The sequence below is a fragment of the Toxorhynchites rutilus genome, chromosome 3 (assembly GCF_029784135.1).
Source record: "Toxorhynchites rutilus septentrionalis strain SRP chromosome 3, ASM2978413v1, whole genome shotgun sequence".
NCBI classification, from domain to species: Eukaryota; Metazoa; Arthropoda; class Insecta; order Diptera; family Culicidae; genus Toxorhynchites; species Toxorhynchites rutilus.
This window is the reverse complement of record NC_073746.1, coordinates 213,355,212-213,379,397: the sequence shown is the minus strand read 5'-3', so window position 1 is coordinate 213,379,397 and position 24,186 is coordinate 213,355,212. Positions and strand designations below refer to the sequence as shown.

The 24,186-nt window shown below is 36.7% G+C and overlaps 1 protein-coding gene and 1 pseudogene across 3 annotated transcripts in view; both read left to right on the top strand.

Annotated features, from left to right (window-relative positions):
• The first annotated feature begins 6,543 nt into the window (after positions 1-6,543).
• On the top strand, positions 6,544-6,625 carry LOC129780924 (U4 spliceosomal RNA; annotated as a pseudogene).
• Positions 6,626-7,179: 554 nt separating this feature from the next.
• LOC129774998 (ubiquitin carboxyl-terminal hydrolase 8) overlaps positions 7,180-24,186 on the top strand; it is a 31,375-nt gene continuing 14,368 nt past the window's right edge. Inside the window, exons 1-5 of one of the 3 annotated variants that reach the window (XM_055779132.1) lie at positions 7,180-7,310; positions 7,374-8,160; positions 8,222-8,707; positions 8,766-8,896; positions 8,953-9,196. In XM_055779132.1, the coding sequence (XP_055635107.1) occupies positions 7,429-8,160; positions 8,222-8,707; positions 8,766-8,896; positions 8,953-9,196 (1,593 nt within the window). In that variant the 5' untranslated portion in view covers positions 7,180-7,310; positions 7,374-7,428. Of the gene's footprint in view, positions 8,161-8,221; positions 8,708-8,765; positions 8,897-8,952; positions 9,197-16,994; positions 17,515-24,186 lie in introns of those variants that run through there. The other 2 variants (XM_055779131.1, XM_055779133.1) reach the window with 2 other exon arrangements.

Here is a 24,186-nt window from a genome sequence, read left to right as displayed (position 1 = left end):
ACCACGGCTACGCCTCTCCCTCCTATGACACATTAAGGAACGCAATCTTTACCCCCCTCCCCTCTACTCGCGTTACCTAATTTGTGCACGACGCCAAAATCGAATCTTTTAAACTTGAAAAATTAATTCGATTGACTCCGGACCACATAGATTCAGGAGAATACAACGTACAATCTTCCCAAGCGCAAGTCCAAATACGCATGAATTATTCATTGGATTCGCGAATAAAGGTGTTTAGACAGGAATTTTACGTTTTATTTCTGTGAAGAAAATTTATCGTAATGTAAACGTACCCTAATTTCATGATGAAACGTAGCGTAGCAATAATGTTGGACTCCTTGGCGAATGTTTCGATCAAGGCGCCTAGAAGTCGATCCTAAGGTGGGCCAATGTGTAAAAACAGGAAGTGGGTTATATCTATGGTATAACCGCAATGGTGACGTAGGACTATCGTTGATTTAGTGATCATTTGTTTGAAGTTGAATCTGAATCCATTCTGAATGAAAGAATAAATGAATAGTTGGGGGACTTCGAAAACGAGAGCGTTACGTTGGAGGTACAAGGTTTTATGCATCCAATATTGGATATGAAAATATCCTACTGATGGGGAAGAATAATCTTCAGAAGCTTTCCTGCTAATTGCACTTGATTGAAAAATAACAGAACCAAATGTATTTGGTCGCAGAAAAACAAAAAAAAACATTAAAATAAACTCTTACGCTTGAATGTAATTTTCAATCCCAAGGGTAACTGGCAGATTGTTTTGCAGTAACGATGACATCTTTCTGGATTCTTCTCGATTCTTCTCGAAGTCCACCACCAGTGGTTAATGTTAACTTGATAACCACCTGCTAATTGCACTTGATTGAAAAATCACAAAACCAAATGTATTTAGTCGCAGTGTTATATGGTTAGAAAACATTTAAATAAACTCTTTCGCATGAATGTATTTTTCAATTCCCATGGGAAATGGCAGATTATTTTTCAGCAACGATAATATTCTTCCGGAATCTTCTCGATGCTGGATGGCATTTAAACGAAAGAAGTTCCGTACGTATATATGTGTGTGTGTGTATGTGTGTGGCCAGGTAATGAATCTCTTGATCCCTCACCATCCAGCTCGTCCAGCTGGTTCAACTCGTTCAGTAACGATGTTGTCTTGTCGATGTCCTCACGAAAAATGAATGCGTTTCACCACCAGAATATCGCTTATGTATGCTTTTTGTCCGTGATTTAATCGAGAGAAGGTGTGGTTTACGATGGCAATTTGGAAGGCAAACTAGAGGAGAATGAACTCTCTGAGTTTGAAACTTTCGGCGACTGAGCAATAATCAATTGAAAATTATATAATTTTCGCGATGCGAAACATTTTCCGTTGAGCGCGCATACAATATTGGATACGAAAATTTTCTACTGATGGGGAAGAATAATTTCTGAAGCTTTCCTGTTAATTGCCATTGATTGAAAAATCACAAAACCAAATGTATTTGGTTGCAGTGTCATATGGATAGAAAACATTAGAATAAACTCTTTCGCATCAATGTATTTTTCAATTCCCAGGGGAACTGGCAGATTATTTTTCAGCAACGATTAGATTTTTCCCGATTTTCCTCGATACTCGAAGCCCACCAGTGGTTAATGTCACTCGATAACCACCTGTTAATGGCACTTAATTGAAAAATATTTGGTCGCAGTGTTACATGGATAAAAAACATTAAAATGAACTCTTTCGCATGAATGTATTTTTCAGTACCCAGGGGAACTGGCAGATTATTTTGCTGAATGGCATCCAAACGAAGAGTTCCGCGCGTGTATGTGTGTGTGTGGCGGCTGCTCCGATCTCTTCCCGGGGAACCATTTGCGGCGTCACTCTCCTCCTGATGGATTCCCTTCTGGCCTAAGGTGCACAAACAGGCTCTTGGTGACACCGTTCATTCGCGCTTTCATGATAAACGAAGTTAGCTTCATCACAACAGCGACAACATGCTCCAATCACTGTTCAATTAGAACTGAGTGGATTTCCGAGTGGCGCTCGCTTATATACCGATTGGTGTATTCAATAGCCTGTTTTGAAATCATTTTTAAGACTATTGAAACAAGTTTTTGGATCAAAAAGTAACAAGTATATAACGCGTAGACATTTTATCTTTCGAATGAGGTGTTCATCATACCATTTCGTTCAGTTGTTTAGGAGCTATTAATGCTCAAAATCTCGGTCTCCGGCGTAACGCTTTCGTTTTCGAAACTTTGATTTTACACCCCGGTATAGAAATGAAAGACGTAGTCCTACGTCAAAACCACTCTGCAGATATCTTGGAAATCTACTGCGTTTTGTTTTAAAAAAAGGCAAACAAGGGCAAACAAAACACAATACGCTTGTGCCCGAGCTCACTCGTGATCAGTCTGTCTCTTTCACGCTTCAAGCAAATAATTCCCCTTCTGCTTTCTTCCGTGCTGTTTTCATATATCGCTCCCCTAACCAGCTTAGTGATGAAACGGCCTCACTCAGTACCATAGACCCGTCTTGGTTTCAATCAAGGCGCCTCTATATATACCAGGTGAAACAATCATATGAAATGCACTTTCAGCCATATTGGAATTGCTGTCGGTACCCAGCAAACATTAAATCGCATAACAAGCGTATATATAACATCATATGCCCTAAAATTTGGTTGGCATATAATGCGCCTAACTGGCATATGCATGCAAAAGTGGAGGCCATATACATACATGGCAAATGCTTACCGAATTTGTTTGGATGAATATGCAACTTTGACCGGCTATAATATCGATTATGTTTAAATTGAATTGCGATCTAATATGAATATATTCATGAATTGTCAAAGCACCAAACACGACTTTTGGCATAGTCATATACGATTTATTACAGACATGGAAAAAAACAAATGGCGCTAAGCCTCACGAATCGCCATTTTTATATATGAGTATTTATGTTTGTATAAATAATAATTTTTTGATTGACTTGTGTTGGGAGTGGAATATGAATGTTTAAAATGGCACAGATTGATGTTTGGTGAAAACTGCTCCGATGTGGGTTCGAACTCCGGTCGTCTGGATTAACATCCACCAGCTATCTCACGCGGCTATCTGAAAATCAACAGCGGTTAAAACTTTCGAGTGCATCAGCATTTCATTGACATTTCAATATGATGTAATATGTTCTTTATAAGGATCTAATATGATTTACTGTTTCATGATTTTCTTCAGCATGCAACACGATTTACTACAGTACTGAATCGATTTAAATTATACGCTTATACTACACACAAACTGCATCAGCGTAATATACGCATATGATGCGGATTAAATATATTTTAAGACAATGTACATCATAAAATTGATGTTTATTATACCGATATGCGATTTAATTTGATAATGGTATATAAAATCGAGTTTTTACATTTTATGCGATTTCAAATATACACGATACATACTTTTTTTTTGTCCCATTTATTTTATTTTAGGCTCATTGGCATTTTAGCTGTAACAGAGCCGAATTTTATTCGTGTACATACATGTCACATGTTTATCATATCTATAATTAGCACATTACACAGTTGCCATTTTTCGGCATTGAAGTATTCCCTTATATACCATTGCATATGGTACTCATTTACACAGTAGCAGCCATTTAGGCGTAAGAGTTTTCTATCTGTTTTTGCATTATCCAGTTAGACCGGACAGCGGAGACAGTTGATTGATCATTATTGAATTATTTATAGAACAGCAGCCTGATGTGTCTTGCAGAGCAGAGCAGTTGTATGGATGAATCGATCATATTTCGACCGTGGATCGATCTCCATCGCTAATGATTGTTGCGTGGACGTAGTAATTCTGTAATAACACAAAGATGGGCAATGAGGGCCCTGAGTTTCGAATTCACGATCGATCGCTTACTAAGCGAACGCGCAACCAATGTGGCTACGGAGGCCCCCTGATACATACTTTGATTGATATTATATGCGATTATGATTTATTCGGATTTCTTGTAAGACTTGGCACGTGCAAAATTGTACGATTTAATGTTTGCTGGGTATTGTTTACAAACAGCATCAGAACGCTGCTGTCGGCTCTCTACAAACTGATACGACGCTCATTCGATCGATGCCTACTATGTTCGCCTTTGCGAATTTATGTGAAAAAGGATGGATGATTTTGTAGAATTTCATTCTCATTTCCACTACTCTCGCCTGTGAAAATGCAAAAATGGCGTATCCTAGCAATAACAAAACAAACAACCCTCGCTCCACAAACCGTAATAGCCTTCTTATTGAAGTGATGATGTTGCTTCACCTGTTACACATTGATATAAGCGCCTTGATTTCAATCAGATCAAACGCAAAACGTAAACGATCGATGAGGCATCTGGATTTTGTTTTTGAACTAATAAAACGATGACAATGTAAGAAAAAGCTCAAAAATAAATTAAGCATATTTTACTTCCGGGCTTTCCAAGATAGTTCTCACATGCAGAAACCATGCACTTTTCAACTTGTTTTTGATTGTATTTTCGAATTTCCTTTTTTGATTCAGCCATTGTTAATATTTATACATAAAATCGCGCAGAATAAAATTTCTTCCAAACTCATCGCAATCAAATATATTTTTATGATTAGAACATTCTAATTTATAGAAAGAACTACAAACCTTCATAAACTCACATTGCAAAATTGAAAACCATCAACACAATCAGGTGTAGATTTATACGTTAGATCGCCCAATTGTAGATTTGTACGTTAGATCGCCAATTCCGCAACTGCGAACTAAATTTTATGAGTTTAGAAATGACAATTGGCTTGAAATGCCGCTGATTGAGTGAATATCGCCTTAGCTCTCCCACAAAAAAGGAACTGTAACTCAATTTGTTTATTCTAGCCTTGACGTTTTGGTTGTAACTCAAACCATATCCAAAAAACTAATTATTGAAACGGTATGTAACCGGAAAACCTTCGTTTTGTGAAGTTGTCGTTTGAAAGATCTGGGTTAATTTATTGTCTAGTCAGTGCGGGACGCGCCCGGGTACACGATTTTAGGGCGATGCATAAACACCCCTACACTAACAAAAACTTTACCATTTGGCATACACCATATACATAGAGCAAAGAAGAGAGGGGTGCAACCAGACACTTCCGCCCGGGTGCGAAAGCTTCACTCGACGCCACTGTGTATAGTATAGGCCCAAAATAATGAAAATGCAATGTCACAATCATTCTGATTCTCGAGTGCAGATGAACAAATGTCTTCTAGAGACAATATGTATTCAGACTAGGACTGGGCGATCTTTATAAAAAGATCGATCTTGACGAATCGATTTTCAAAACGGCGTAGGGATCGATCTTTAAAAAATCGAAAACGTTTTTCCCAATTTATCTGTCTATTTTATATGAGTATCGTCTTTTCTTGGAATAAAAATTTCATGATTCTATTCAAAAATCAAAAGCGGTTTGTTTTGCCACAAAACAATTAGATCTCCAAAAAAAGTGTTTCCAGAGCATCAATCTTGTACCATCATGAAGTCATTAAATTAAAAAAAATAATTGAAAACGCATCATTAGAAACTCAACAACCAACCGATGTATATTGAAAAACAAATCTACAAATAAATTGTCTTAGAAAAAAAAAATCGAAAGAAAAAATCGAGAAAAAAATGTATCTTCTTAATATCGATCCAAGATCGCCCAATCCTAGACCACAGAAGGATTGGGCGATCTTTTCAAAAAGATCGATCTTGTCGAATCGATTTTTTTGAATGGCTTAGGGATCGATCCACTAAGTAAATCGGTACCAAAAAATCGATCTTTGAAAAATTAAAAGCTTTTTTTCGATATATCTGCTTAATCTATATGAATGTCGTCTTTTGTTGAAACAGGGAATACAAATTTCATACTTTTTTTCAAACATCAAAAGCATTTTGCTTTGTACCTAAGCATGAAGGCCATAATGCATTCATATTTTGCCGTCAGGCAGTCGTTTTATTAGAAAAATTGATTGAAAAAGCGTTAGAAATTCAACAACCGCCCAAAACCAAACCAAACCTTTCGCCTGTAATTGGTGTCAACATCAGGTTCAGTGATCCTATGCGTAACTGGTTACAGTACATTGCCTCAGTAGCTGCTGCTAGTTCGCCTCTGTCAGCATTTGTATAGAAGTAAATCGTAAAAGAAGCGATCTAAATGTTAACATTATGTTTCAAATAAATGTTAGTTGGCGTTTGGTGAGATAAGAAGTCGATGTATACCGAAAAATAAATCAACAAAAAGTTTTTATAAGATCGAAAAGATCGAAAGCAAAAAAATCGATTTTCTCGATTTTCTAGAGTACAAAAGATCGATCCAAAAAATCGGAAATCGGAATGGAAAAGGTCGATCTTCTAAGAATCGATCCGAGATTGCCCAATCCTAATTCAAACAGTATGAAGTTCTCCAGAATTTGAAGTAAAAGTCACTTTGTTGTTGAATACATTCAATAAAGTTGTGGATTCTTGGAAATGTTTGAAAAAAGCGAGTGAATGACCCCGAGACTAGCATTGTGCAGTGGCGATATCGTAACCAATGAGGTTTATCCGAGGCGCGATGGTTGTTAGCTGACAACTAAAAAAAAGCCGAGACAAAAGTCTCCGTTGATTACTAAGAACAAAAGTAAACAAGTGACATTGATAAAACAGCGAGCAAATGACACTGAGACAAAAGACCTGCTTCTTTTAACAATATTTTCCAATAATTAGAATTTTTTGGAAATATTCCTCAAAAATTCACATAATTTCATACTGAAAAGTCTTCACAGTACCAAATGTCTTCACAGTAAGCCAAATGTCTTCAAAACGAAGACATATCTTCAAACCTGGCATCTCTGGTTTCGATTCTGAAAATCAAGACGGGTCTATGGTACTAGGTGAGGCCGTTTCGTCACTAAGTTGGTTAGGGGAGCCGTATATGAAAACAGTACGAAAGAAAGCAGAAGGGGAATTATTTGCTTGTAGCGTGAAAGAGACAGACTGATCACGAGCGAGCTTCGGCCCTAGCGTATTGTGTTTTGTTTACAAACAAAACACAGTAGACTTCCAAGATGGCTGAAGAGTGGTTTTAGCAAGTTGGCCCACCTTAGGATATACTTCTAGGCGCCTTGCTGAAAATAATGTCATTAGTGTGCACTGTGTCTTAGTGTTTTACATTCGTCGTGTACTGTCAAATGCACTGTTTCTTGTTATGTGGATACATTGTTTTTCTGCAAATTAAATTTAATTCTGCGCTGGAGTTGGTCGAAAATTTGGTATACAAGTTAATCATAAAGTATGTGCTTTCGAATAGGTTGAGTCGAATTGAGTTAATGAAATTTGCGTACCCCGAGTGTAGCTTCGTTTAGGGCAAACTATTGAAAGGAAGCCGGGTTTGTAATAAACCACCGATAATGACCCAACCAAAGCTTTTGCATCTAGGCCGCAGTCTAGATGATTTGGAAAAACACTATCAGTTTCCGAAATCAGTTACCAACAAAAAAGTTATGCTGTTATGTTCCAGTGCCAACACATTGAAGCAACGCGCAGATATATGCTATTTAGATCGAGATGAAGAGCTGGCTTTTGTTTACTATATGAAGTACATGAACCTGATAAAAATCATCAAGGAAAACAAGGAATATAGAGAGAAAAAATCTCTAATTCATTCAGCGTTGGGAACAAACAGCGAACTACTATCCATTTACGGCAAATTGGAAAAACTTAAGGGCAGCTTAGAACGTCGGTACGCTGAGCTAAGGAAGCCGGAAAAAGAAATTAATGGGGTACGAAATATGCCGGGGAATGCACCTCCAATCACCTCACATGTGAAACATTCAATCGATGTCAAGGAATTGTTTGACATGATAAACAGCAATCAGCTCAGCGTGTTGATTGTGGATTGTCGCCCAGCGAAAGATTTTGACAATTCTCATATACGGTATCAGTACATTGTCAATGTACCTGAACATTTGCTGGTGGCCGGAATGACCGCCGGGAAGATTCACGACCAGTTGGAGCCCCCATCGAAGACCATGTGGACTTCTCGTAAAGTTAAGGAACACATAGTGTTGATGGATTACAACAGCCAGAATGTGCCAGCGAAGGATACTCCGTTGTGGATTCTGCAGGATGTTTTGAATAACGTAACTAATTCAAATTTAATCATTTAACTTTTCAAATTAACTAAAATGATTGTATTGTTAGTGGGATCAGGATGTTGCGTACAAGAATGCTCTACTTAAGGTGGAAGGTGGATACGAGGCGTTCCAACTAAGCTACCCAATGTGTTGTACAAATCCCAGTTATTCACCGCCCGTTACAATAATGAACGATTATGCTCGACTTGAGGACATCGAATATCCCAACATCAGTGACATACGGATGAAGGATGATAGCTTTGGGTCCCAACCAAGTCGCCCGGTAGTGGACCGGAATAGTAAAGCAGCAGCGCTGCATGTTTATGAGGCCAAAAGTAAACCGATCACGGAAATCTTAGACGAACAGGAGAAACTTATCGATAAGACGCTTCAAAATGAGATCGCGATGCTTACGGCTGAGAATGAGTTGGAACAAATCCAGGACGAGGAAGAAAAGGCGATGTCTGATGCTGAGGAGAAAAAAATGCTCCAACAACAGGCCACTGAATTGGCCTATAAACTTATGCAGTTGGAAAACTCGAAGAAAGACTATGTAAGTGAAAATGTTTACTATATCCTTAGTCTTTAATCCCAAAACTTTGCCTTCGCAGATGACTGAAAACAAAAACCTGCGTGAGCAGATTCACAAGTATGAGGAGATTGAAAAGGGTTTGACGGAACGGGGTGAACGTATTTCAGCGCGGGAAGCTGCAATACTGGCCGACGAGGCCCGCATCAGAAGGTATTCTTTGTTTGATTGACATTCAACAAAGTCTATAATCCTTATCCTCTGTTCAGAATGAAAGAAAAAGAGGAAGAACAGAAACGAATCGAAATCAAGCGCGATCATCAGGCTAAAGAACGTGAATCTAAGCTAAAAATTGCCAAGGAACACAAGCGCCACCTGGTGGAGAGTAAGGACGACACGGAAACCCCGCGGTCGAAAATTCCTCAGTTTGATCGCACAGCCAAGCCGACGAACGCATATCCAGATTATAATCACAACGTTCAACGCGATTTTGCTCCAGTTCATGGGGTTGTGGTGAGTATGAATGATCTGTTTGGAAATGATTCAAATGTTCTAGCTTTGAGTTGTTTTGTTACGTTGATAGTTTTGATCGCCATATTGTAGCATCAGAAATATTCGTGTTAATTCATTTTCGCAGAGCATTGGAGGGAATCTGCTCGGGTTAGAACTCGAAAGTTCCATCTTGGTTCTCTATTTCTTATTCCTAAACTGCAAATATCGCAAGCAGTGTTGCGACATATAAATCTGTACCAGAGGGGTCAAAAATCATCAAAAATATTCGTAGTAGAGAAAAAAATAATAATTTATTAGCATTAAATAATTATAATTATTCTCTACAAATACTACAAAAACTACATTTACAAATACTACATTTACATTTGCAAGTCATTCGTGTGTTTCATGATGCTTATACACAGTTTATCTAAATCTAGATTGTAACCTATCATTTTTTTAAATTTTCGAGCTGCCATCACGATGTTTGACCAAATCCTTTGATCACAAAATAGCATTCAAGATATCATTGCTGAGCCGATTTCAAAGCTTATATTTGTTTTGATTATATTCAGAAAAAAATCGCTCGACAGTTGCCGAGGAGTGAGGCATAGTGAGAACGCTACAAACAAGGCATCGAAGAAAAATAGATGCAAGCTGCGTGTACGTTTGTACTTGTTTGCGTTACTGGATATTAGAATGTTTTCTTCCAAGCACCTCCAACGCCGAACAGCAATTTCTTTGTTATCTGGAAGACGAACTTTATCAGAGCGCCACACCAGTCCCGTTCTATAGCGAAGTCCATTGAAGCGTGTGCGGGATTCAAGCAGAAGCATTGCCCGTTCATCATTCGTTGACAATTGTGGATGATTTTGATTGACCACCAAACTGTCGATGGAAAAATAATCTTTAACCATCTGATTAAGATTTATCGCGTTCTGTTCACTGCAGGTACAAATGTGATACGTATGGCTGATAGTATGTACGGAGTTCTCATTCGCCCTGACTCCGCATACGGTCCAACCGAGGTTAGTCTTTACTGCGATCGGCGCACCAACTTTTCCCTCTCGACTCTTTCGCACTAGCATAAGGTTAGCGTGGCGTAAGTCAATTAGTATGCGTGGGCGAACATTTGAGTACGAGTCAATCGGAAGTCCGTATAGATAACCGCACTTTGATCTTAGATGTTGTATATCTAAAGTTTGAAAAGGTAACTGCGGTTGCTTTACCGTTCTGGCGTCATGGAGCGAGGACCGTTCATCCCACGTCCACAGATCTCGACATTTACGCTCCTAGAATTAGACTCATTACGGTGTGTTCCGCCCGTCCATTTGAGACAGAGAGGGCGAATATCTCCAGATAGCTTGAGCTCATCGGCTAGCTCCTCATCGATGAGGGTCAGCTCTGATCCGTCGTCTAAAAACGCATAACACTGCACTTGAACTTCTTCACCAAACAACGTCACTGGTAAGTATCGAAACGACCCCGGAACAAGACCAGATTGATGAGTACAAATATTGCGTTCCTCTTTCTGATTTGTGGTCTCATGCCTACTGCCATTACTTGATCCTGCTGGAGGAGTGAAATCTTTATGGAGTAATACATGGTGTTCAAACGTGCAGCCGTTCTCTAAGGGTTCTGTTTCAATACAAATGAAACACAAATTTCTACATTACTCGAGAATTATTCAAGTAAATTAAACCAACTTTGGGATGTGGGGGTTTAAGGATTTAATAAATATTTCTATGGTGGTTACACTCTCCACTCCCTCTTTAAGGGGGGCTGCCATACAAATTTCTGCATTACTCGAGAATTATTCAAGCAAAACCAAATTGGGCATGTGGAGGTTTTAGGGTTGTTTCTATGGTAGTTAGACTCTCCACCCCCCTCTCTAAGGGGGGGCTGCCATACAAATGAAACACAAATTTCTGCATTACTCGAGAATTATTCAAGCAAATTAAACCAAATGTGGCATTAACCAGATTCAACCATGCAAATCTGCAGTCAAAGCAGTATGTACACTTGAGAGATGCAACTAGTTTGAAGGGATATAAAAAAACATTAGTCGTTCGATAAATCTACTGTCACATATGTCGGAAGTCCACGATACATGAATATCATACGTCCATACTATTTCATTACATTTATTCGCAACGAAGAACGTAACCACACAGAATTGAATTAATCAAATATGTGATCCGTTTTATCTACAAAATAAAAAAAAGTCTGAAATTCAATCGAATTCGAAAGGTGTTTCGTGAAGTCACTAATTGAATTACTATTGGAAAAATTATTTGGAGAGAAATGTGAATGTTCAGAATTATTGGAATCTATAAAACGATTTTGGGCGGGATGAGATTCGCCCAAATCTGCTGGTAATAAAATTAATCAATTGCATCCATTACCCGTCCGCTGTTTATCGGGCGGGAGACGACAGCAAAATAAAATCGACACGAGACTGAGTCAGCCACTCACTGCGGTCAGTGCAATAGAGAATTAAAAATCCCTCGATGAGTGTCGTAAGATTTCAGTTGGTCGTCTCTTGTACACTTTACGATCAAGAACTCATCATCCGCTCTATGGAATGGGATTAATCGTTTGTGACTTGCACTCACGATAAAACTTGAGTAGTAGAAGTAATGCTTCGAGAGTGCAAGCAGTGGGGATTCCGTTTTCATATTGCTTTTTTGAGATCTTGGTAGCTCACCGTTCCAAGTAATCTCTCTGTGTACATATGAAGAATAAAAGAGCATCGCCTGCTGGGGGTAATTTAAAAACATCCGACTAGAGGGATATACTTATTCATTGATCGTTGAATGTGATTTTTTACCATCCCTGCTCGAGAACTAATCAAGATGTGTAGAATAAAGGTGTGACCGTGTGGTCAATAAGTGCGCGAGGGGAAACGGTATAAATATACAGAGGATTGTGGGAAGGGATTTGACTGCAAGTAGAGATGTCTAAATTTTTCGTTTATTCGATTGTCGATTAATCGTGGGGTGATTTTTATATATTCGATTGATTCGAATAATTGTCTTTCAGCATGAAAAAAAATATATTTATCCAGATTCTTTCAGGAGGTAATAGACGATCATATTTGATGAATTCCTTCTTGAAATAAGTCATACTTAAAATATAAAAAAAATATTTTTTTCCAAACTGTATATAATCGAGTTCAAAATTGTATATAATCGAATCACATATTATCGAGTCTGTCGATATTAGTCGAGTCCGACATGCATTTTTTTTGCACCAACCAAAATTTTGGCTGTTCAAAATTATCTGTTCTTCGAATGTTGTTTGTTGAAATAGCTGATTTGTTTGAATATCTCTGCTTGGTCATATAATCATTGATCACTAGTATGGTATATTTTCCTCGGCGCTCTGAATTTGAATACTACTATTTTAGAACGGGAGCTGAGACCACCTTCTTCAAGTCCGCATTTTACTCCTGCAGACCCTGAATTCTTCTTCCCAGTCTTTTCCACCACCTAGGAATCAAGCTTCTACCGTAAATGATTTAGCATATTCTATGAATTTCGACGAAACACCATGACGGTTAAACAAATTTTGCACTGTATTTTCTGAAAAAAAATGGTTCCATTTTTCATTAATCACGATTACTTTGATAATTATTCGATGTATTCATACCTTGATTTTTCATTATTTGATATAAAATTACTGATACAGATATTCGATCATTTGAATTAATCGAACGATTAACCGACGTCTCTAACTGCAAAACACGGGAAAAATACCTCCATCTCCGACCGACACCGAAAGTCGATTTAATCTCTTGAGCTGAAACATATAAGATAGAGTATATTACAAATCTAACTTTAACCGTAAAAGACTTACCTTTCAATTTTTCAATGCTCTTATTCCCACCAAAACAATACCTCACACAAAGAGCAAAAAAAATATATTGCAAAATATTGCGGATTGTTTACATACAAAATCCAAGATGGCTGAAAGGCCTTTCTCATAAGTCGTGCTACCGTATTGTATCTATCGTGGAACTAATCAAGCACAATTTGGGATGTAAGGGTTTTTGGCTATGAGAAATGTTTCTATAATGGTATGACACCCCTCTCTCTTCTGGAATGGAGAAGGGGTCCCATAAAAATATTACACATATTTCAACCAAAAATATTCCAACCAAGCATGACAATCGAAAATTTTCGAAAAACTCTGAAGGAAAAGGGAAAATTCGGAAAATTAAATTCCCATATGTTCTACAATTACATAGTGACAAGTGCTGTTAGTCCATTCGATGTTTGCGCTAGCGAAATTGATCTTTGATCGAAACTGGAAATGGATTTTAATGTGATGAAACGCACTCCTATATATTCTTCTATGTATACAAAAAAAAAAGGATCGCCGGATGTGTTGATAAGAACAGAACTCGAGGAAGGAAATCTCCGATTTAGGGTTGTCTTTATTCTATTATATTTTCTGTATAAAATATTTATTCCATGTAACGGAGAAACATGTTATTTACAAGTGGTTGAAAAATCTTGAACGAGAATTGTGTTTGAAAATAATCTGATATTATAATGATGAGTTTTGTTAGAAAGGCTAGTTTGCTATAAAACAATTTATGCCTCCATACGTGCAGTAAACGGAATCAGAACAAACTTCCACTGATGATCGTAAATTATACCGAGAGCCTTGAAAACCGTAGAAACACTAAATATGTAATATTTTACTTTTATTAACAACCTGCAGAAATCTCACACAGATCACTGGGACTGACTGGGAAATATCGAACTGTTGTGCTATTAATAACACAACAATGATCATATCAATTGTGTCCGCTGCCCGTTCTACTGAACAATCGAAGAACAGAAGGAATACTCTTGTACATGTACACGATTAACACGTTGAGCGCCGAATTATTTTTGCTATGCTTTCCATTCAACCCGCATCAAGAGCATTTGCACAATATCAGTGACGATCCCCTTTCTCAAAGATATATATTGTATAAAAAAAATAGTCAGAAATTCGACTAGAAAGTAGTCACATATCGTAAAACATCCTAAACAACAATTTTTTTTATGTTTCTTCATTGTGTAACTGTCAGTCCCAGTGATCTGTTGGAATTTCTGCAGGTTGTTAATAAAAGTAAAATATTACATATTTAGTGTTTATACGGTTTTAAAGGCTCGCGGAATAATTTACGATCATCAGTGGAAGTTAGTTCTGATTCCGTTTACTGATGTTTACTGATTCCGTCCGTATGAGCCAATATTTTGCAGAGGGTATTTTATCGTGCAAATCAACATTTCCTAGGGAGTCCCGTATGAAAAATCGATATGACGATTATCATTGGCATCCAAAACCATACGTTTTGCCTCGTATTCCGAGAAAACGACGAAGTCCCAGAGTGTCAATCTTTGACATAAAAAAAAACGAGATGACAGTAGATTTCATGCAATTTGAAGACATTTGGCACCAACTTTTTTTTTTCGAGAACCCCGATTTCCTTTAATCACCCAAGGGTGGTGATTTTTCGGTATTCAAAAAACTCAAACTTTGACCGCTGTGCGACACTAGTAAATGAAGTCCGATGTAGCTGATATTTTGCATAGGGTAGTTTTTCGTGGGAATCAACATTATTAATCAAGTTCGCTTTGAAAATTCGAAGGTCACTTTTTTCCCATACATCCATTGGCACTCTAATGCTCATGCATTCCTGGCCTGACTTCAAGTGGATACCTCTTATCGGTGACTTTTTCGATCAGATTGTGGAAAATAAGTATTATTTTTTTACAAATTTTGTTACATTCAGGTGTTATATGACATTTGGTATTTTAAATGTTTATTGTCACACAATTTTCACCGCTCTACTATCACAATTGGAAATATTCTATGTTTCGAGTTTTGATTTCACAACTCTATGTTCACAAATATGTAATACATTCTGTCAAATTTATACCGGGAATATATTTTATAAAAAATTACTTTATTTATCATCTAAATTTATATTGTCGCCTTCAAAACATGTCCCTTCTTAATCAATAAACTGTTTCCAATGCGGAACGCATTTTTTATAGCTGTATTCAAAAATTTCCTTAAAATAGTACGTTCAAACTCGATTAATTATGAAAAAATCATGAATATAATAAATATAACTACGAACACAGCAGCAGTGTGTCTCAAAACTTAATTTAATAATTCCAAAATTTCAAATTATTGAAAAATTGTACCGCAAAAACCCTCTAAAATTCTGAAAAACACACATCAAAAACTAGTACATTTAAATGAAAATTATGTTTAAATGGATCTAAAAATTAAAAAAAAAAACAAAATTTCGAAATATCAAAAAATTACTTTAATTTTGAAAATTTTATTTTCCATAATTTTTTTTATAATTTGTCGTGGTACACCATAAGAGACGTACTCTTATAGTGAACTATATAGGGATTCAAAAGAAAAATACTTTATTTTCTGATTTGATATTTTATACAACTTTTTCCATAGCGCTGGTGATAAGATTTGATGGCACTTTTCACGAACATATGAACAATACAATTATAGATTTTAGGATAATAACAAAATATTAGAAAATGAATAAAAAATTTTTTTAATTATTGTATATTTTCGCACCGGGTAGTTCTCTGAATTTTCTGAAAATAATCACAAATATTAAAAATCGCATACGAACACATTCAAATAGAAATTGAACCAATACTAAGTCTCAAAATTCTAAAAAATTTTATAAATACAATTTTTTCGTATCGCGCAACACTGTTAAAATTCTGAAAAAAATGATACATATCTAGAAAAGAAGAAAACACATTCAAATACGAATTAGTAGTTAGTAGTAGTGAATCTCTAAATCTTCCAATTTTTTTTTTCAATATTTCAGGATTTTTTTAGTACTTAAATTTTTGATGAAATTTTTTTTAAATAATATTTCTCGATACTGCACTTTCAATATTTTTTTCAAATTTTCATCTCGAAGCTGTCGAGAATGGCGTGAAAAACATTGGAAAGTACGTTTTCTACCATAGATCCTATGGTAAACCTCATAGGAATTCAAAAAAATAGTCAAAATTTCTTATTTAGTAGCCTACACAATATTTTCCATAGTGCGGGTGATTATGGAAGTCCTGGCCAGGCCCTTCACTCCATTATGCAAAGAAGGGTTGATGTCAACGTCGACAGAGTTTAATAAGTAAAAATCGAATGCTACATAGTCAAGTTTAAAACATTTGTCCTAAGTGATATATACTAATATTTATGCGTCGTCCTTTTCAAGTGTTAAAATGAAAGATGCGTGGTGTTTATCAACAAGTAACAACGGAGCAGATATTTTAATTAAGTCAAGATAGTTTTAGTAAGAGCCATGTCCAGAAGTCCATCACTTGTCATATCTGCCCTAAGCCGCCCGCAAGCATCGCCTTAATAAATTGTTCATGTGATTACGATTAATATTTCCTCATACTCCCTCATCACTTCAGTAACATAATTTCTAATTGACTTCACAAAACTAATGTTACACAACAGCTACTCGAATGATGTTCCTTGCATGTTTATTCGAGCATTTCTTAGCTCGTCCTCCTACCGTTACACCACCTCTGGTCAATTGAATCCTGGTCAATCGGTGGTAGGCACGTTTTCCTGGCGATGGTGTAGCATTCCACACCGATTGTTCCTCTGCAAGTTCGTCATGTGCCTGTTACACTCCATTCTGAATAGTGAAATTCTTTCCTGTCCACGTGCACTCTTCATTGTCACTGCCGTTGGCGCGTATATAACGATACAGTTTAGAAACATAATTGCGTTGGGGGTGAAAAGAGAGGGACAAATAGTGGCTTCGTGAATACGAACCAACGGACGACGACGAGGTTGTTCAATTATTCATTTTCAAATACATCCCGCGCTCAGTTGTTCTACGGGAACGTTACTAAAATGTAGTGCTTTCGGTGGAGTGTTTCGGAAATTATGCTGTCGGGAATCAAAACGGTGGAATTATTTGGCGGTGATTTTTGTTTCGCAGTTAGCGTGTTGAAGATCGGATCAAGCAGCATGTGATTTGTGTTTTTTCGGTTACTGATTTGCATCGAAGATAATAACAGTATCGAAATTGAAACACGCGTTGCAACGATACGAGTATTTATGAATTGTTCCTAATTGAAACGTCTTCAACGCACAAAGGAAACATAAATAATCAGCAATAAATCTGAAGTTTACATGGGAAGAAAAACGGACATAATTCAATTATTTCGACTAGCGTTGCCGAAATTTAGCTGCTGCCATCAGCAAACATGGTTGTGGTAGCGGGATATAAAATCAAATTGCCACACTACCATCTGCTGATACCATACAAAAAGGTATGTTTTCATGTGTACATCAATTCCACCTCGTCAATTTGCTGAAATTTTGCCTTCCTGTTCGGTTTGCTTGGGGATAGAAAACAATCAAAAAGCTCTGAGCGGAACACTTCCAAAGGTAATCCAACAGTCAGAGCCATACTGGCATGCTGCTGCTGCTATTTCTGAACATATTACGTTCATTAAACGAATGTATTACTTTGTCGCACTAATTCTGTTGGAAATTTTTCTTCGTGTAATTCGTTTATATTAGGTTGGGGAAAAAAGTAATCCATTATTTTTGGGTGAAATTCAAAACCATTTTTTAATATGATTTGGATTTTCCGATTTGGATCAAATATACACCGTTTTGTTGGAAAATTTGTTGCCATTCTAAATGTAGCTTCATAATGTCTCTATCATAGAGGTCTTGGTACTTATTAGCGAAAAACCATAGCATTGTTTTTTTCAATCTTCTCTTGATCCCAATTTCTTATCACTTTGGAAATTTTCCAATGCGAGAAAAAGGTTATAATCGTTTGTTGCCAGGTTTGAACTATATGGTGGATGCATTAAAACATCCTAATCAAGCTCTCGGGATTGTGTGGCCATGCGTTGACCTGATGGAACACAACGCCGCTTCTGTTGGCCAATTCTGAACGTTTCTGGTCAATCGCTAACGTCAAACGGTCCATTTGTTGACAGTAGAGATCATAATTTAGTGTATAGTACTGAAAAAAAAATTAAAAACATTTTTTTTAATTTAAAATTTTTTTTAAAAAAATCTTTAAAAAATAAATTGCACGCATTTTACTGTTGCAGTATCGGTGACAGAAACATCAACCACCATTTCAGCGGCCTGGCTTGCATTTTGGCATTTAAAAAAAAAGTGTGAAATGCACTGAATTTTCTCTTTGTAGACCTCCATTGTTAACACCTTGTAACTTACAACTGAATGAAACAAACAAAAAACAACAAAGTTTTTTTAGTGTAAAATGCCACCTTTACAAGGAACCTAAACTTGAAATTGTACGATCGATATATTGATATTGATGATTGATATTGATCACTAAAGCCAGCCAACGATAAAATAATGGATAACTTTTTCCCCAACCTAATATTTGTTGTGGTTTTTTTTATTTTACATAATGTGTATCTGATCATACCGCTTTGAAATGATGATGTTTACTATTTATACCAGATGGTTTTATATAATTTCGATGGTGTCTCTTGTTCATATTCTTCACTGATCAGTTTTGGTCGAATTTTTGTCGTTTTTTTGACTTTTGGATATTTTTTGTGTTTCATTTTATAACATTTGTGGGAATTATTCCGTTTGCTGTTTTATTTGTAATTCTACATAGCAAACCCATTTTTTTGTCAACTTTCAGTCAAATCTTCCTGTTTATGCATATTTACAAGAAATTGAAAATCTGGGTATGAATATTCCTTATAAATTGGGTGTCTCGGTTGCGTCAAATTCTTCGATTCTAATTGTTATGCTGTTGATGTTGAATCATCTGGAATTTCGATTATTGGGTTGCCCGAAAAGTAATTGCCGATTTTTTTTTATCACAAATAAAATACCTTTTTTTCGTACATAAAATGAACATAAATCAATTATATAATTTCCTGTTTGTTCGTTAACCTTTTGCCATCTTTCTGGCAAATATGTAATTCCACGCTCATAGAACTTTTGGTTTTCAATCGGCAACAAACTGATTCAAGTGCGATTTCACAACTTACCAAGTTTTACCATCCAAGTGGTTCTGCAAAGATCGAAACAGATAGTAATCTGATGGTGCAAGGTCAGGGATAGAAGGTGGATGTAACATCATTTTCCAACCGAACTCCATCAATTTTTGGCGAACGACCAAAGATGTATGTAGTCTGGCGTTGTCTTGGTGAAAGACGACACCCTTACGATGGGCTAATTTTGGACGTTTTTCGATAATCGCTGCATTCAGTTTGACCAGTTGGCGACAGTAGACTTCCGTATTGATCGTTTTATTCCTTGGAAGCAGCTCAAGAAATAACATTCTATTCCAATCACACCAAAATTGGAAGCAAAATCTTTTTTTGTTGAATATCAGCTTTCGAGGTGGTTGGTGGTAGTTCATCATGCTTGGACCAGCAATTTTTCGCTTCAAAAAAAGGATCGAATTTCTTGCGTCTAAGATGCATACCGCAAACATTGATACGCTTTATTAAATTAATTTCTCATGTGGTGCCCAAATATATATTTTTTTAACTTGTCCAAGACGTCGATTTCAATATTTTCAACTTCTTTGCAATATTTTGCTCAGTTGCATGACGATCCAATTCAATAATGGTTTTTATTTGCTCATCATCAGCTTTCACTGAACGATGCTCATCTTGCTGTGTTTTTTTTCCTCTACGGAAATGAAAAGCAATTTTCATATGAAGGAAACTGAAAGTGACAGCTAACAAATCTCAGAGAAAAACAAATCATAACATTGACATAAGACTCTCAAAAACACCATTGACGCCATCTATGTGTGAAATCGGCAGTTACTCTCCGGGTTACTCTTTCTACAGTGTGTAGAAAATGATCATTTTCGCACACTTCCCATCAAGAATTATCAACCAAACTCTCATCGATGACTCATAAGATATTAAATTTTCATCTGCCGTCGCAATGTATAGTGGAAAACGTCGGAAAACTCGAGCTTGTGCTCTGAAAGTTAAATTTTCAATTTTCCGCAATGGTTTTGTTTGTATTGGTGAAAGCATCGTTATTTTTTCGACACTGATGCCAGACAACATCATCGAAACAGGTATAAACACCACTCAATAAAATGTTATTCCAGGGTCATAGTGTCTCATATCATGAATGGTAAGCGGCATATAACATTAAATTTGAAATAAAACACAAATGAATGATGTTAGTTGCCATGAATTTGATTTGTTTTGAAAAATAATACTTTGTCATTTCTATTTAAATATGAAGAGAAGTCCAATTTTCGATCACTTTTTTCAGCGATGGCGGATGTGTATATCAGTGGCGAATTTTCTCTTCCAAGGCGCTGATCGTTCACATATTATCGGATTAGACAGGAGATTCTGCATAGCTCTACAAATAATAGCCCAATGGTATTAAATCGCATGATCTTGGAGGCCAAATCACGAGTCCATTTTACTATGATCGGTGATCAAGGCTCTAAAGTGGTCACCATTGACAGTTACGTTCTGGTCGATATCATTTTGAAGAAAAACGGATCAATGAGCGTCTTCATTCATCTTTGGCTTCGACTTCAACAGAACGTGGACGACCTCCAGTGCTATTCACCGAGCAATAGTGTTAGCCCAACAAATTGATCAACGTGGAATGATGCCAAGCATTTAGTGTTCTCATCGAAATAGAAATGAATAAATTCGCAGCCGTTTCTAACGATATTCTTAGTGCCGACCATCGTAGCATCAGCCTGTTCTCTAGCTTCAATTGGAGCGACATATTAGACACCGTCAACGTCGAAACTGCAGCTGTAACATTCTCCGACTTCATATGTTGTCGATTGATATGTGCCGAAGAAAAAGTGCCACTATACATCCCGTAAACCATGACAAACCGGCGCACTACAATGAAAGAAATTCTTGAAAAGAACCGCATTGAGAAAGATCTTGAGACTAGACAACACTAATTAGCTAAAATCAACGACGAATATAAACATATTGTAAATTATCAGTGGGAATCCAAAGGAAACTCAAATCACGTCCCTAATGGTTTTTGAATTTTGTCAACGAGCAGCGTCATGAAGCTGGTCTGCAGCATCCCTAGTCACTTTGGTACCCTTCCTCCATTTCCGTTGATTTTTAAACAATATTTTTCGATTGTACGAAATTGGGGTCACCCGGGAGGATTGAAGTTTTTTCAATGTAATGGACCCAATTGTCACGGACCTATAAAGCATCTATTGACTATAGTGACGGCTTGTCGAATCTAGCTAAAACTTCGCCGGATTTTGTGAGTTTTAATAAATCGAAAGAGACATTTCTGCAGGCACTCTTCCCTATACATTTTCGACTCCATTGTCTTGTTTATGAAGAGAACCTTGGCTACAGCTGCAAACCCTTTGTCAAATCAAGAATATCATGACAAATGGCCTGGCCGGGTAAGGGAGTAAAAAGTGCCCCCAAACCAAATCACCATCTGTATGGCAAATATTGTATAGGATATTAAATAAGAAATTTTGGCGGTTTATTTGAACCCCTATGTGGTTTAACAAGGGATCTATCGTGAAAAACGTACTTTTTCTTTTATTTCACGCCATCCTCAAAAGCTTCGAGATACAAATTTGAAAAAAATACTGAATGTGCATCTTACTACGGTGTATCAAGAAAAATTATAAAAAAAATTAATCAAAAATTTTAGTATTTAGTATTGAAATTTTGATTTTTTTTTGGGATTTAGAGATTCAGTACTACTCTAATTCATATTCAAATGAGTTCCTACGGCTTTTCTAGATATTTGTGATTTTTTTCAGATTTTTTTCAGTGTTGCGCGGCACAAAAAATATTTTTTTATATTTCTAAAGAGCCTGGCTGGGTAAGGGAGTAAAATGCCCCCCAAACCAAATCACCAGCTGTATGGGAAATAGGGATTGTTAACCGGTTTTACCGTTACCGGTTTTATCGGTAATACCGGGCCATTTTCCATTACCGAATTACCGGTCATTTTACAATCAATAACCGGTAATATCGGTTATATTTATTTTTACACTATAAAGAATATTTGCCTTTATGCCGCTTTGAAATATTACTCGAGAATCAAATAAAATCGAAAAAAAACACGCCGATTCTAGGTTCTCTGAACTTCAGTTCAAAAATCGCTACCCGATCTGAAAACGAAACAAAAGATAAGCTTCAGTGATGAAGAACTGACAGCGATGAAGGAATTGGTTGATGCCCTCAAACCAGTTCTGGTCGCTGTTGAACCCTTAATGAAGCTGATGCCAGATTGCACTTTATGCTAGAGCAGCTATCGGAGCAACCATCAGGAACTTTGAAGCAGCTGCTGGAAGTCCTGATTGGAAGGATTGCAGAAAAACGTTTCGTATATGCAGATTTGTTTCCGTACATGAATAATCATTCTGCTCGTGGTGGTAACACAATTCATGATGATTTTGGCGTCTTCTATCCAATGTCACGGACTGCATTGATCAAACAGGCATTTCAAATTGTTCCTGACTAAATCAAATTTGACGATAATGATATTGATTCAGTAGCTGGACAACAGGAGGAAGAAATCCTGCGAAACCTGCAGAACAGTTGAGCATCAACTTGAACGACGATTGCAACAATGAAAAGTATCAACGTCCAGTCCAAGTTCAACGTCAATTAACGGATTGATGAAAAGCCTCGGACAAGAGTTTTCGTACAGAGGGCATCAGAGGCAAATACATGACAATCAGGGTTGCCACATTTAACTCTGTATTTTTTTTGGTAAAAATCTGTATACCTGTATTATTAGCAAAAAAAATCTGCATAAAAAATCTGTATCGAAAAATTAAGGAAAACAAAAATGAAATGTAGGTTTATTTTGTTGAAGTCGTATCAATTCAACAAAGTAAATCATAAAAAGGTTCTATTCTTCTAATCCTCTGAATTGTATGTTGTTTATACACTTTGCTTTAAAACTTTTCGTCCATATCATCCTTGAAGCTCCTCCTTGAGCCGATACATAGTTTTTCGCTTCCAAAATAGTGTCTGTAATTGTGGGGGCAAACCGATTTCCGGTTTTCGTTGGCATGCGAAAATACTTGCTCTACAGACGCTGATGAATGTTATCAAAAAGGCGCCTTTCGACATCCAACAGCTGGGACCAAATTATTCCTGACTCACTCAATTTTTGCCCAATAAGATTCGTCTTGAGTAGCCTGAATTCGTTCCCCAAGCCTAGTCTATTACTTCAACAAATTGTGGAATTTGGCGTATCAAATTATTTAGGTTTGGTAATTTGACGAAAATTTGAAGGGTTTATCAAGGCCGTAGTTTTGATAACCGGATCGCTGAAATCAAATTTGAAATTTCTTTGAAATCTGTTTCACGAGTTTAATATAGAAATCACAACAAATCGAATTGAAGGTCAGCTTCCTAGCTACATCCAATATTTTTTCAGCTTCTTCTTCCCGATACCAACGTAAACATTCTCAGGCTTCTTCAGAACGTGTTCAAAATCTTTCACATTATAATCAGCATTAACGAATCGTTGCACGTAGCTCTGAAATCATAAGTTACCCGACATGATCAACAATAATATATTTGTCTCATTATAAAGTTCGCAAAATTGAGAACTTTCTGATTGAAAAGTGGAATGACTTCATTGATGAGCGATAGAACAATGTTTAGGAACAGCATAACCGATTTAGTCATAGGACAGTTTAAATGAGTGTATGGTGTATGGTGGATGTATGGTGGATTGATTATGGTCATACTTGACTTGGAATGAATAGAATAGTTTAAGCTCTTCGATTCGCTCAAGATTTCGCTTAACAACTGCCTCCAATGAAAGCCATATTGTTGCGTTGTGTTCTACTTTTTTTTTTGTGAATCAAGGTATCAATGTATGCGCAGTAATAAATTCAATATTTAAAATTGAATTTAAAAAAATTCTATATTTTTGCTGAAAATCTGTAATTCTGTATATACAGATTCTGTATCTGAGATTTGGCG